This window comes from Aricia agestis, chromosome 7 (assembly GCF_905147365.1).
Source record: "Aricia agestis chromosome 7, ilAriAges1.1, whole genome shotgun sequence".
Classification (NCBI taxonomy): Eukaryota; Metazoa; Arthropoda; class Insecta; order Lepidoptera; family Lycaenidae; genus Aricia; species Aricia agestis.
The window spans coordinates 718,574-734,320 of NC_056412.1; the positions used below are offsets into that span (position 1 = coordinate 718,574).

The window sequence follows — 15,747 nt, forward strand, 5'->3', positions numbered from 1 at the left end:
TTTAATTGAAATATATTAAATAACATTTAAGTAATAAATTCATATTTTGATTGGAAAAGAAATTGTTTTAAATGAAAAATCCAATGATTTCTTATAAAATATAATACTAATTTTCATCTCTTCTGTACCTGTTGACTTAACATTACGCGGTATTGTTACTTAATATACTTTATGTGACAATAGTCAATATGCAAAGTATGTGGTTTTGTTATTGAAATATGATTCAGAACTGAAATATAATAAAAGTTTAATTATATTAAAATTCTAGCTGTTGCCCGCGACTTCGTCCGCGTCAGCAAAATGTGATAAAAAAAGAAAATGAAAAAGAGAGAATTTTCCCCTTCCTTACCCAAATAGTAAAAATGGGATCTTGTTAAGTAGTTGATCTGATCACTTTTTATGAACCTAAAGTTATAGATAAAAACGCCAACACTGTATAGAAAATCTTAAGGATAACTAATAAGTGTAAAATTATTATTTTTAAACAAAAATTGAAACCGACTTTCAAGGTAAAGACAATAGTAATTTTTTTAAATGAACTAAGTATGTAATTAATTATATAATAATTCATATTCTGTACTCAGTATTTCTGTTCTCAATCTTCATAATTTGAAGTCGGTACCAGTCATATAAAGTGCAGTTATATTTTGTCATAGAACTGGCGATTAGGTTAGCTGATACTTGGTACCGAGTCGGTAGTGCCGACTTCATTATTTTGAAGTCGGTAGTACCGACTTCAAAATAATGAAGTCTGAGAATAGAATTATTATTTAATACTTTTAAGGCGAGGATAAACCCCAACTTGTTATTCCGTGACTCCCGGTTTACCTAGTTCCAATATAATAACGAAGTGTTAAAAAATATGAGATATAAAGCACAATATTTAAAATACCTTAAACCATAAACATTTTAATAAAACGTAATACTTATGGCTGTAATTAATTTACAAACTCACCTCCGAAAAAACTCTATTTCATCGAAATATAAGTATTATCTAGGATAATTGTACATTTTATTTGAATAAATTGTTAGTAAATCTATATTAGAAATTCTTTAACCGAACAATTTTGTTTCTTAATATTTATTTCCAAAGATATTTAAAAAAACATGAAAAATAGAGAATATCCGCCCGAGAACCTATAGTTTTATGCTAAGCTAAAATGAATCTTATTGTGATGCGTATACGCTTGGTCTTTGGTTGTGTGCAAGGTTATCGTTTTTGATTGAGATTAATCCCCGCCTTAAGGTAAATTGCACATAGAAATTGCGCTAAATTGAATACAGAAATAGTTGACGCGTCTATGTGTGTCCCAAAAAATATCCAGGAGTTCCCTCTATATCTCACGAATTCAGTATCAGATCACTACTTTTCTAAGCATTGTACCGAATTCGGGTTAGTTTATCTCTATAAACACTAAATAGCAACAAAAGAGTTTTGAAAATCAGTCAACAAACGGTGGATCTATAATATAATCAAAGGCAAGATTCTTGATAATACTGTGATGATTATAGTGATGATGATGATTAGTATTATTGACACATTGACATAATAATATGCTTTTTGAACGCCTCCGTGGTCCAGTGGTTCAGAGCTCGGCTCTTGACTCGGAGGTCGTGGGTTCGATTCCCGCGTTGAAAACATGTTATTTCCAAGTTTGGTTAGGATAATGCAGGCTGATCACCTGATTGTCTGACAAGTAAGATGATCCATGCGTCGGATGGGCATGTAAAAAGTCGGTCCTGCGCCTGATCTCTCGCTAGTCGTGTCGGTCTGCCGTCCCACTGGGTTATGAGAGTAAAGGAATAGAGAGTGCTCTTGTGTACTGCGCACACACTTGGGCACTATAAAATTACTCCTGCGTAGCTGACCTGGTTTCCATGAAACCGGCCACCGTCACCGAAACCGGTGTGGGAGCTATTATTAATATGCTTTTAGTTATTGAAACAACGATTCAAGTGTTCTGTACAGCACCTTCGGAACCAGGGTGTACTTCAGCGCAAATTCTTATTTTTTGGTAGTTTAAGTTTAAAATCCTTCAGAAAAATGTAAAATCACTACATGATTCCATATAATTTTTAAGGAGTCCCGTCGATTTCTCATGGATTGCATCATTAGATCACCACTTTTGTGATCATGTTATCAAATTCGGGCTACATCTCATACAACAACAAAATAATTTTGGAAATCGGTCTACAAACGACGGAGTTGTCCGCGAACCAATATAAAAAAAGTGAAATATATCCTCCTCCTTTTCGGAAGTCGGTTAAAAAGTAGCCTAAGTTATGCCTTACTACATCAGCTACGTGCTAAAAAAAGTCCCGTCAAAATCGCTCCAGCCATTTCAGAGATTAGCCGGAACAAACAGACAGACAGACATAAAGACAAAAATTAAAAAAAAATGTTGTTTTGGTGTATGTACCCTATACACATTCATATGCATCTAGTAAAAAACGGTTCTTTCAATATTACATACAGACACTCCAATTTTATCTATATGTATAGATAATTACATAAGTAAAAAACTGTAATACTAAAAACGAAACAAATATATTATTATGTATTTTATTTGTAAAATAAATGTAACTTTAAACAGCTTTTATTTACGTCTTCAAGAAAAGGATCGTAATATCCAAGTTCTGTTCAATGTAAGTATTAAAAAAACTAGGCCTTTACATCCGTTGTACAGTACACACATTATACAGTATTTTTCAGAGCGAAGTAACCACTCCTCAAATACTGTAGTGCCTGGGACAAGATTTTTAAATGTCCGTACGGTTGCCCAAGCGCATACGGCATTCTCGCATCGCACCTAGTCCAGAGGAAAGAACTAGTCAATACGTCTGGGACCAACTATGTGCGGGTTTCCTCACGATGTTTTCCTTCACCGTACGAGCGTCCGTATTATGTACTTGAGATCAGAAAATGTCTCATAGGTACACGCCTCCACCCGGGATCGAACTTGCACCTTCTATGAGTGCGAACCGAAGGTCTACCCATTAGGCCACGGACGCTCAATGTATTATACCTATAAAAAAATTTATATTATTTTCTTTTTTTAAACTTTTCTCAAAACGCTCCATATTCTGTTCCACTTGGGTTTGTATCACTGACGCTCACATGCAAGTAGAACGGGAAAATCTACGGTTTTGAGCGTTAGCGTTTTTAACGTCATCTGGAACGCGGGGCTAGTAATTCGTTCTAATTTGACATTCGTCAGTTTGACAGTTTTGACAATTCGTTTGCTGAATTGATTGACAGGAATTGCATGTGACCATTTTAGCCTCGCTGCTTACCGCTTTGACTCATATTTTTTTTAGAAATGTTGATTTGATTGGTCAATTTTGAAGGCTTTATGCTCGGCGTGCAATTCTCTGCAATCTATTTGAGTATGCACCACAGGCGGGCCGTTGAATGCCAACCGAATTTCCTAATAGCCTATTTGTATTTATGTCTTGATTCATACCTCAGAATTCATCCAATTTTCTTGAATGTCTATCGAGTTCTGGTAGCTTTAGGTATTACGCTCGATTCTATTCGTGGAATAATTAATTAAACTGTGCAATTATGAGGCCTTTGTATAAAGTCGAGGAACTTGTAGTAAATTAAACGTCAATTAACCTTTAGTTTTAAATTGCTTTTTCTCATAATGAGAGGAAATTCTATCCTATGTGTGTGAAGATAATAATAATTATGTGGATATAAAATGCCTCCCTGACTGACTCTCAGTTGAGACTTGAGACAGATACTATATATTTCACCACGAGTTATATCTCACTGTGCTTCACCAAGAGTCGATGTGACAGCATGAAAGCCAAGATCGTGCGATCGCGTGGAAAATGAAAATGCCAACAGTGTTTCTGACAATATAACTGTGATTACACGTACAAAACTTATTTATATAAAGTTGTTCCTATGAATATGATATTTACATTATTTTTAGTAATAGATAATATCCACAACTATGTTGTGTCAAAATTCGTTTATCGCGTGGGAACCGTCGTTGGATGTGTCTCGATTTTTCAGTACTTCCACCTAAACTTGCGAAAGATTAAGCGGAAAATTAAAACACATTAAAATATACGCAAAGTTTATTTGCAGCCGTGAAAATAATGTCTCTCACTCTGATTTCCAGATACCACACATACAAAAATATGATGTCTATAGAGAGCAAACCACTCATGATTTACAAATAACAAAATGTACCATCGAATAAATCGATTCATAAGGCAGTTGATGGACCTACGTCAATCGGATTGTCGATTCAATGTTAGTCATGACATAAGCAGCTGGGTTCGACATAACGCGACCAAATTACGTAGGTCCGCCATCTGCCTATGAATCAACTTCTCTGATAGTACAATTATTACAAACGTCAAGTCATCCCGGCGTAGACTTATTAAAAACTCAAACAGATGCCAGCATTTATAACGAGCCTTAGACGAAACCATTTTCATTTACTCTCGTCTTAGTATCTTTTATTACGGAATAAAGCCCAAGTGAATCCATGCGATTAACCTAGATCAGGCAAACCGGGGATTACCTTGGCTATGATGACAGTTTACAGATTTCTTTTGTCCCTTCCGCACGGCGGACCATTAGTTTTTATTTAGCTTCTTTGTTCTGTTACAGCCCACAATAATATGAAATTATTATCCATTATCATTATACGCCGTAATATTCGTAATGTACAGTAATAGCCATCCCGGCTCCACCGTTCAAACTTCGCTTTTAGCTATACTTAATGGATTCACATTATTACCTATTTTTATTTCACTAACAGTAGCGGCATCTACTGTATCTGAATTCATTGTTATAATGTTACCAAGAATAAATCATATTTTTATGGTTACCCAGCTGCTCTTTAATATTTTTAAGGGCTCCATCAATACTGTATAGTGTGATTGTCTATCTGTATGTTCATGCACTGAAACGATCTTGAAGTAATCTAGGTATTTAGGTATAGAATACTCTGGGAAGAATTTTTCATAAGTCAAGTGCTACTTAACGACTAACATCTAGCTGCCTCACTAAAATTGGACAGGCATTATCATTTTAGTTTCAAAGTAATTTAGTTTTATTGCTTTTAATTTATATAGAGAAATAGCATTTTCCGAGACTTCTTAATATTTAATGCCCCCTATAAGTAGCCCTCTATTATTGTCTGCTCTATAATATGTCTACGTCAAAAATCAAGGTCGATCCAGCCTTTTACGCCGTGAAAATAATTTTTGAAGTATAATTTTTAAAGATTGTTTATTTGAATGTTAGCAAATTCATGCAAGGCCTCTCACCTCCATGAAAGTTGAAAACCTCGACGCGCGTTTCGCTCCAACACCGGAGCATCCTCACTCCTCAGGCTGTGGACTCTACGAACAACGTCCGCTTGACGGACAAGGACGCGTCGATTGCAATTTGCATGATTGTTTGTTTTGTTGTAGTGCGACCGTTGGCGGTGAACATGATAGAACGGGAGCAACCTCTGTCGGTCGGGCAGCCGGCGGAGCTGGGCTGCAAGGCGATAGGAGCGCGCCCGCCGGCGGTCATCACGTGGTGGTTGGACGACCAGCAGATGACAACCACACGTCGACAAATTGTGAGTATCTATGGACGCCTCACACCATGTCAGTCTGGCCTCGAGGTAGGTAACACCTAACGGACTTGTGTTACCAGACATTTTAACTCCTCCATGGTCTAGTGGTATATTAGAGCGCGGCTCTTGACTCGGAGGTCGTGGGTTCGATTCCCGCGTTGGAAACATGTTATTTCCAATTTTGTTTAGGACAGTGCAGGCTGATCACCTGATTGTCTGACAAGTAAAATGATCCATGCGTCGGATGGGCATGTAAAAAGTCGGTGCTGCGGGCTGCGCCTGATCTCTCGCCGGTCGTGTCGGTCTTCCGTCCCACTGGGTTATAGGAGTAAAGGAATAGAGAGTGCTCTTGTGTACTGCGTACACACTTGGGAACCATAAACTTACTCCTGCATAGCTGGCCTGGTTTCAATGAAACAGACCACCGTCACCGAAACCATTGTGGGAGCTATTATTACCAGACAATTGAAATATGTATTACTAGCTGTTGCCCGCGACTTCGTCCGCGTGGACTTCAGTTTATAGCGCGCGATGTCAACAAAATTGGTGTCAAAAGCTTTTATAAAAAAAAAACCCTGGTACCCCTTAAATCAAAACAGCTGTGCAGTGTGCACATAATATTTCATTTTTTTAAATTAAACTTTATATATTATGCCAAATTTTAAAGCTTATTTAGCCCCCCAATTACACAACTTTACCCATAAACTATTTATCATTGATAGGTTTAAGGTTACGTCACTGTATATAATATAAAGTACTGACTTATTAAATAACGTAAAAAAGAAATAACAACCGAAAAAAAATTGAAACTCGAATGTATAATGATACCACCTATTATAGAAAGATGTTGGGCAAGCGTTAGCGCGATGTAAGAGACGCACGGCGCCATCTAGTATGAATTTTTGAAACTAACTTAATTTGAACAAATTTTCGTATTTTCACCCCCTTACAACCCTATTATCCAGTAAAAAAGTAGCCTATGTCCTTTCTCAGGCTTTAGACTATCTGTATACAAAATTTCATTACAATCGGTTCGGTAGTTTTGGCGTGAAAGCGAGACAGACAGACAGAGATACTTTCGCATTTATAATATTAGTATAGATTTAATACATAAACAACGTTGGCGTTCGCATCCTTTGAATATAATATAATTAAAGACCATTTACTCCCTTTACAAGTAACATTTCAATTCCTGGCAGTTCTATTCGAAGGCATTTCAAATGTTTCATAAATAAGCGAGTTTCAAACTGTTTCTAGGAATTCATTAGTTTCTTGTCAGAATCTAATTTATTTTAAGGCTTAGATATAAATAGGTAATATCTTTTTATATCTAAGCCGCAAACAGAAATAGTAAGTACATAATATATTATATTATGTACTATTTCTGTTTGCGCATTTCTATAAACTATACAGTCTACAATTATTCAGGTAAAACTTTTAAAGGCTCTTTGATAGTTCCCAGCATTTCTGATGCTCCTATCAAAATTAGTTCCGTGCTAAGTACCTGAAGCACGGAAATATATTATTTAATACTCGTATTAATATATGAGGAGGAACAAAACCGGATTAGTCCGCGAGGAAAAAAATACACAGTGGTTATAAAACTACTACTACTAAACTCCTTCAATTCCTTTCTAACTCAAGCCCTTCCTCTTCACATCGGTCTTGCCACTTCCTTTAAATCATCCTCCCATCTTAAATATTGCCTGCTCATCTTTATTTGTCCCCTTTCTTATACCGGTTTGTAAATATGTTAGTTGATCTAATATATAAAATTCTCGTGGCATAGTGTTTGTGCGTGGACTCATCCAAAACGCCTCGATTTTAATGAAATTTTGGATGTCGTTTGGTCTTATAGGTTTTTATCTACTTTTTAACCGACTTCCAAAAAACGAGGAGGTTATATATTCGGCTGTGGATATATATTTTTTATTTTTTTATTTTTGTATGTTCGACCACTACTCCGCCGTTTATGAACTGAATCTCAAATTTTTTGTTTTGTTATATTAAATTTAACTATAATAATTTGGTCCCATTTTCACAAAAGTGGTGATCTGATGATGGGATCCATGAGTAATCGAGGGAACTCTTCAAAATTTATATGAAAACATATGGTGATTTTGGTTTTATGAGAAGCATTCTAAGCATATGCTACCAAAACGCAAGATTTTGCACCAAGGTATACTATGGTTCCGAAGATACTAAGAGAACTCCGGATTCCTTATAGATACAAGTTTGGGGGATTAGGCGTTGTTTAAAGAACTGAAAGCATATGCTACTATGCAAATAAAATTCATCATCATCATCATCATCACTATCATGTCAGGGTCACCAATGTCACAACTCACATGGTTGTATATGGATAAAATATACACACAACACCATAATTATATCATCAGTCATCACGTTATGTCTTTATTTATTTGGTACATTTCACAGCGATTTTAATAAAAAAAATATACTTAATGTTTTCAAAATACATATTTCAAGTACCACAAAGTTGAATATAAATAACAAATTCAACCTTTATTCCAGAGCGTAAGGCACACATTTGACATTAAAAATGTAAAATATTCTCGTCGCACATGTTACAAATTACAATAAGCTGACAGACTTTCAACTGAACAAAAAAATTACAATGATGGCGTTGCGTTCTTTGACGCATTCAATAGGGATGATGACAAGGTCAAAGATTAGCGAATTTTGTTAATAAAATAAAGAAATCACGGTAAAAAATAAGTGTTCTCAAAATTTCAGCTTGATAGCATTTGTATTTTTTTTATTATGCGCCTTTAAAGTTGGATATTCAAGTCGAATTTTTTTTCAATTAAATTTCTTAATATTTGTATACAATTCGATAACTTATGCAATTAAAAGCAACTTTTGTTATGAAACCACTTTCATAAACGCAATATTTAATATACCTGTCGAACAAAGTTGTCTCCCGATGCGTACAAACTACGAAAGACTGACGTCAGTCTTTCGTAGCACTTTGTATGGAGCGTTTCGGGCAGGTCTTTTTTATGAGATATTTGAATTGTCATATCTTGGTGAATTTTTAAGCTAACAGAGTCATTATTTCAACGATGTTTCTATTTTTTAGGTGACCTTCAATTACCGATAAGAAAAAAAAAATTGTCATCATGCGTATTATTGAATGTGCCAATACGAAAGTTGAATGAAAGAAGATGACGAAAATTGAAGATGAAAGTGCACAGTGTGGACAATGGACATATAGCTAATCAACATCGTAATAGGAATAAGAAACACAATCGCAATTAGTATAAAAAATACTTCGTTTATACGGTTTATATTTACACGATTTTTCCTTCTAACGAATTTATATTCAAGTTTATGGGTACAATAATAATTGCCTAGCGGCTAGCACGTGTTTACTGTTCACTTCAATTTTTTTTTAAATGTATTGCTTAACACTGCAATATACGCGCCCCTTTTTTTTACACGAGTACTCGCATGGCCTACCATGGTAGGCCATCTTAAAATCTTAATTGTTTTCTTAATAATTATTATTTAATTAAAATGACAAATAAAATCTAATATAATATAATTAATTAGCTTACTTTTATAATCTAAAACTATTTAATTAAATATTAAATTACTGAAAAATCAACAAATTTGTGAATTTCTATAAATATGTGACAAAAATCGTACTGATGAAATCAAACGTGTGCATTCCTTACGTGAAAATAAAATAAGTTAGACTTTTGTTTGTTTTATGTTATTCAAGATTCGATTCTACTTATGATACCAGAAATGACAAATCTATCACCACTTTCTTGGCCAGCGAATTGGAGCTAACATGCAGCGTTGACATTGCTACATACGTCTTATCAATGGGGCTAAATTGTGTTGGATCCTATTCTAGGATGATAAAAAATCCTGACTTAGTACATAAAATACTTACTAGATATTTCTTCTATTTATAAACTCAATTACTTTTATATTTTGATTATTTTTTTCTAAGAATAAACGACCCTAAACTTCAGAACTCACCGGATTAGCTCATTTTCATACAAGTGTGACTACTAGACTGGGGTTTACAAAACTGGTCAATATTTGTCACTTGTATTACTCTATATTGCTTATTTAGTTACAGCAGCCAACTTAGATCACAATTTTCCATTTCAAAATTGACATCAAAAGCCTAACGAGGAAATTAGAAAACCGGCATAGATGGCGCTAAGTTTTCATTGTGAAAACTACAACATAATTTATTTATTAATTAAATACTTAACACTAGTTAAATACGTATTTTTTTATTAATTTTCTAATTATATTTTTGCGATTTAGTGAGATTTCCTATGTTTCTGGTTAGTCATAATATGGTTACGACGTCAATCTGTATAGGTCACTATATCTTATGAAAAAATTAAATTTCAGTGTTTGTAATTAAATTATCATAAATGTATTTTAGTATAAATGCATAAAATATACAATCATAAACAATAAAAACGTTATAAATCAATAATTAAACAAAATAGACATGGTTTACTGAAAAAATATCGCAAAAAAGTGACCCTGGTCTACCATGTTAGTCCACGCGTGTACTGCAGTGTTAAAATTATCTACCTGATATTTGTGAGTACGTGTGACTCTTAACAAATTGTAATAAGAATTAAGATACGTAGAATATTAAATATACGCGATGGTTTACTAGGTAACTAAAAAGAGTGAAATTATTATTTTTAACAAAAAAATAAAACCGACTTCCGAGGTAAAAATAATAATAACATCTTTATAATATGAACTAAAAAGTATTAAATAATTTTTCTTATCTAATAGTGCCTTTTTCCGAATTCAGCTAAACCTCAACTATTTCTGTACTGTTCTGCCAGTTCCAAAAGTTTCAAATATTCTGTCAGAGAACTGAATATTCAGCTATCTGGTACCGACTTCAAAATGATGAAGATTTCAATAAAAGAAGATATTTTTACAATTCGTTACCATTACCCAGGATTCGGAGGACCGCAACGAGACGACGTCGTTTGTGCACTGGACGCCGCGCCTCGCCGACGACGGGCACGTGCTGACCTGCCGGGCGACTCACGAGAAACTTGAACATACGGCCATAGAAGCCAAAATGATATTAAATTTACACTGTGAGTTACGATTTCGCTGAAGTTACGTTTACACTGTAAGTTAGAGCGCTTACAGACAAACGGCACGCGACGACGGCTGCCGTCGACTGTCGTCGTTCGTCTGTAAGAAGCCCGATTTCACTGAAGTTACGTTTACACTATAAATACGATTTCACTTAAAATTATGAACTTTGTTTATAATATAATATACCATTTATAAACATGTTTTATAAAATTACTATGCGATAGCGTTCATGTATTGTCATTTAGAAAATTTAAATTAGACGTGTTAAAATCTCCGACATTAAGTATTTCAACTCCCTCAACTTAAAATGGCTTAATCGATTTTCATCAAACATAATAATATCTAAAAAATCTTGCATGCAAGTCCCTATTGTTACAAAGGGAACTAAAATGAAATCGCTTCATCACTTTGGGATCTATGATGCCACAGACAGACAAATAGATAAACACACATTTAGACAGACCCCTCAAACTTTTAACACCCTTCTTTTTGCATCGAGGTTTAATGAGAACTCTTGAGCCGCAACAAGGCAGGCTGCATTTTCTGTACGGATGTTCTGACGTATGCGACAGGACTGTTAAAATGTATAGAAAACCTGAATGACAGCCGCTCAACATAATAATAATATGTTACTTTATTTTCCAATCATAATATCACCCTTTACATATTATTATAGTTGTTTATACGCTGATCCTCAACTGTACTATCAGAGAAGTTGATTAATATATTTTCATATGCAGAATATGGCGGACCTACGTATTTTGGTCGCGTTTTGTTAATCCCTGCCGACAGATGATGACTTACCTTTAATTGACTGAATCCGACCAATAATAATTGAAGTAGGTCCGTCAACTGCATATGTATCAATTTATTCGATGTTACATTATATTTTCTATTCCTCTGTTTTATTATGTTTGATTTCCAGATGCACCGATGGTGGAATTGCAGCTTGGATCCAAACTAAATCCCAACGACATAGAGGAGGGTGATGATGTATACTTTGAGTGCTTGGTGCGTTCAAATCCGCCCGCTTACAAAGTCGTTTGGGAGCATAATGTGAGTACTATATCTATATTTTAGTAAGGTTGCCTGCTGATTTTACACATGGTCGTGTCGGTCGTCCTTCCCACTAGGGGTTTCCCACCTCTTTTCAGGGTTCCGAACCCAAATGGTAAAAACAGGACCCTATTACAAAGTCTTCGACTTCTGTCTGGCCGTCTGTCTGTCTCCAGGTTGTATTTCAAGAACCGCTATAGCTAGGCTTCTGAAATTTTCACACCAAAGGTTAAAAACGGGATCCTATTACAAAGTCTTCGACTTCTGTCTAGCCGTATGTCTGCCTCCAGGCTGTATCTCAAGAACCGCTATAGGCTTCTGAAATTTTCACAGAATGTGTATAAAAATAAATAAAACTTTATTGTCTCTAATTAAATACAAATTTAGATAGGAACACAAATATTATAATAGCATCAAGGTTTACAAATTAAAGTGCGCAACCCCTACGATAAGTTTACGTACTCTACTGCTAATCGTCATAATGTGCTCTTTCCAGGAAAGATGACGATCTATAATAACGCCAAGATACTTGATGTTTGAAACTTCCTGTATTTTAGGGCAGTTAGTGCAGTTAGTGTGGTTGCAGTTGCTGTGTATAAAAATATTTAATGGTGGTATACGTCTCCGAGTGAAAGTGAATTTTACATATTTAGTTTTGTCCACATTCAGTGTCAACAGATTGTTAACCAACCAATTAGCAACGATGTTTAAACCCACTTGTGCGTGTGCCCGAGCCTCTTCCCAATCTTTACCAGTAAAAACTAAGGCAGTATCGTCTGCATAAGAAAAGACTCTTCCATTGAACAGATGTGTATTACAAAGGTCATTAACGTAAACTAGGAAAAGACTCGAGCCCAAAACACTTCCTTGGGGAACGCCATAAGTAATGGTTTCTTCATCACTTATTGCAGCGCCTACTTTAGTTTTCTGAGTTCTATCACTTAGATAATTTTCAAATAATCGCAGTGCAGAACCACGAATACCCAGATTTTCAAGTTTTTTAATAAGTGCAGGAACAGGGACCGTGTCGAATGCTTTTGCAAGATCTAGGAAAATGCCAACTACTTTATTTTTTCTATCGAGTTCTTTGACTACTAAATTGGTGAGTTCAGACACAGCATCCTTGGTAGAGCGACCAGTTCGGAATCCGTATTGCGATGGTGAGAGTAAATTGTATTTTTCCAAATATGATTTTAACCGAATATTAATGATTTTTTCCAGAACTTTGGAAATTGAGGGTAAGACTGATATAGGTCTATAGTTTTCGACACGGTCTCTGCTGCCACCCTTATGTATAGGGCTGATTATAGATGTTTTCAAAGCTTTAGGGAAAATGCCTGTGGTAAGACATAAATTGCAGATATGAGTTACAATGGGTGTCAATGTAGGTGCTGATTGTTTAAGAATTTCTGATGAAATGCTATCAATTGCTGCTGCTGAGCCATTTTTTAATCCCATTATTAGGGAGTTGACTTCATTGTTATCAGTTTCTAGCATTGCCATTGAGTTTGTGTGTGATATGTTTTTGCATGTACGACTGTTATTATTGCAATTATAATTGGCGTTATTAATTATATTATATGCTAGTTTTTTACCAACATTAGCAAAATATTTGTTAATGTGGTTTACAGAGTCTATAGCATTGAGTTTAAGTCGAAGCAATTGGTCGTTATGATATTTTTGTGTATTTGTGTGTGTGACGTTTTTTATTATTTGCCAAGTTTTTTTAATGTTTCCTTTGTTTTTCTCTAATTCCAATTTATGATAGTAATCTTTAAGTTTTTTTACTAAGTTGCTGCAAAAATTTCTGTACCTTTTGTATGATATTTTTAATACTTCGTTATTCGGGGATTGTTTTAGGCACATATGCATTTTGTCTCGTGTACGCAAGCATCTTAAGATTCCGTCAGTGATCCATGGCTTAATAGTGCATTTATTACGGGACTTTGTGTACGTACGTGAATTTGATTTTATTACTTCAGTTACTTTTTGTATAAATAAATCAGTTGCAGAGTTAGGATCTTGACAAGTTAGAATGTCATAGAAATATGTGTTTTTAATTTGCGAGGCGATTTGCCTATAGTCTAATCTTCTTCTCTTTTCTTTCTCTTCTCTGTCTTTTTAGTATCTGTTGCCGCTATAACAACAAATACTAAAAATAACTTACACACTTGGACACTATCGACTATCGAGTTACTCCTTCTCGAGTTTCTATTGAAACCTGCCACCGTATTACTCCTGCGTAGCTGGCCGAAACCTGCCACCGTTACCGAAACTGGTGTGGGAGGATTTTATTATAATATGTCCTCTCCATGGTGGTCTAAAATTACAAGTGATTACCATCGTGTAGAGTTACCTCTTCGTCTATAAGATTTTCTATGTTTGATGTCAATCTGCAGGTTATTACTTATTACTCGTGACTTAAATCTCATACATTTTAATTTCCTAACCGAAAACGTGTAAACATTTTCTTTATCGTTTTTTTTTAATAGATTCGCCGATCAAAATGTGTAGAATTGACATAACATGAATCGAATGTCGCCTTTATTTTATCGAACGCTTAAATTCTGTGATTTCATAGATTTTGATTGGTGAATCTAAAAAAAAACTTTGGTTACACGCATTTTTTAGCACAATATTATTTCATAACATGAGTAACATTATACACGTGTTAAACTATAAAGTATAGTCAGAAATCGACAGCCGCCACCCCTAAATAGTTTTCAACTCTACAATATCACTGATAATAATTATGATTTCATATTATTCATAATATTAAACAGTATAAAATAATTGAACAAAATGATTACTTTCATTAAAGACGTGAAAATTACAAAATGTTTGAATAAATAAATAATTACATGGAGTGACGCTATTTTCGTAAAACACGAAATACATCATTATAATAAAGCCAGGGCCGAGAAACTTTTCACGATACATTTAATTCAGTGTGTTCACGCGACCGAAATTGATTTTGCAATTACATGACAAAAGACATGCAACTGTCATTGTCCTTACCAGTACCAGCGCAGGTAATGACGCGACCAGCGAACTGGAACGCGTCATTACTGGTTGAGTTCACCTGGCTCTAAAAAAATCGGCAACGCATTTTTTACGAAGCTGAAAATACATGAGTTCTTAAGAGAAATTTCACCATCAAATTAGAAACGAACAAATCTTTTTTAAGAAGTTACTAAATATAAAAAGCTCTTGTGTCTCAAAACTATAAAGGTTTTCATTGGTCTACAAAATATTACCTAGAGATTTAACATGACAATCTTGACAAACATTTTCATAATATTAATTATTAATTACCCGTTGACGTACCGACCCAAGAATCATAATGAAACATAATTATCTCATTTACACAAATTATAAATCATAATAATATTGTATGTATAATAATAATGATAAAATGAGAAATATTGTCTGGGAGATCACATTTTCTGTCTTTACTCTTTATGTTAAAGCATATTAACAAGTTTTTTTTGCCATTTCTTTTCAAGTATTTACGGTTTCACTGATCGTATTCAAAAGCTTGTTATATTTTGTTGTTTTTTATTATTTCTTCAGAGAAAATCAAAAGAGTACTTATGCACGAATTCAAAGTTTTACAAAAAACTTAGAAGTCTAACTTTAGCTCTCTAGAGTTTAACTATAAAGGTACAAGTTAGAAGCCCGCTACATGAAGCGGTAGCAGACGACGTGTCGTCGGGAGTCGGGACACGTCATTTCTATGTAATTCGAATATGTTGCTAGCTTCGTAGGGTGTTTCATGGAAATAGATAGAAACCAGTAGTGTCGCCAACCGACACCTTAAGAGCCAGTCCAGTCCAGTTGCGTCGACGCAGTGCTGCCGTTTAACGCATAGCCGACCACACGGGCACTGCGTCATCGCAGCGTTATTAGCAAGCAGTATAATCTCAACACCCTCTCTCTCCCGCTACGTCGCGGGGGCTGTAGCTGTCCGTCATAT

At 34.9% G+C, this 15,747-nt stretch overlaps 1 protein-coding gene and 1 long non-coding RNA gene across 2 annotated transcripts in view; one reads left to right on the top strand and one right to left on the bottom strand.

Moving 5' to 3' along the window:
• Positions 1-15,747, top strand: part of LOC121728600 (nephrin-like) — a 265,974-nt gene that overhangs the window by 204,321 nt on the left and 45,906 nt on the right. Inside the window, exons 7-9 of the mRNA XM_042116774.1 lie at positions 5,440-5,594; positions 10,567-10,711; positions 11,641-11,771. Of these exons, the coding sequence (XP_041972708.1) occupies positions 5,440-5,594; positions 10,567-10,711; positions 11,641-11,771 (431 nt within the window). The remainder of the gene's footprint in view (positions 1-5,439; positions 5,595-10,566; positions 10,712-11,640; positions 11,772-15,747) is intronic.
• On the bottom strand, positions 9,501-15,479 carry LOC121728601. Its single transcript, XR_006035845.1, has 3 exons — positions 15,428-15,479; positions 15,122-15,129; positions 9,501-9,511 (listed from the first exon to the last, which is right to left on the bottom strand). It is a non-coding gene; the product is annotated as an uncharacterized LOC121728601 (long non-coding RNA).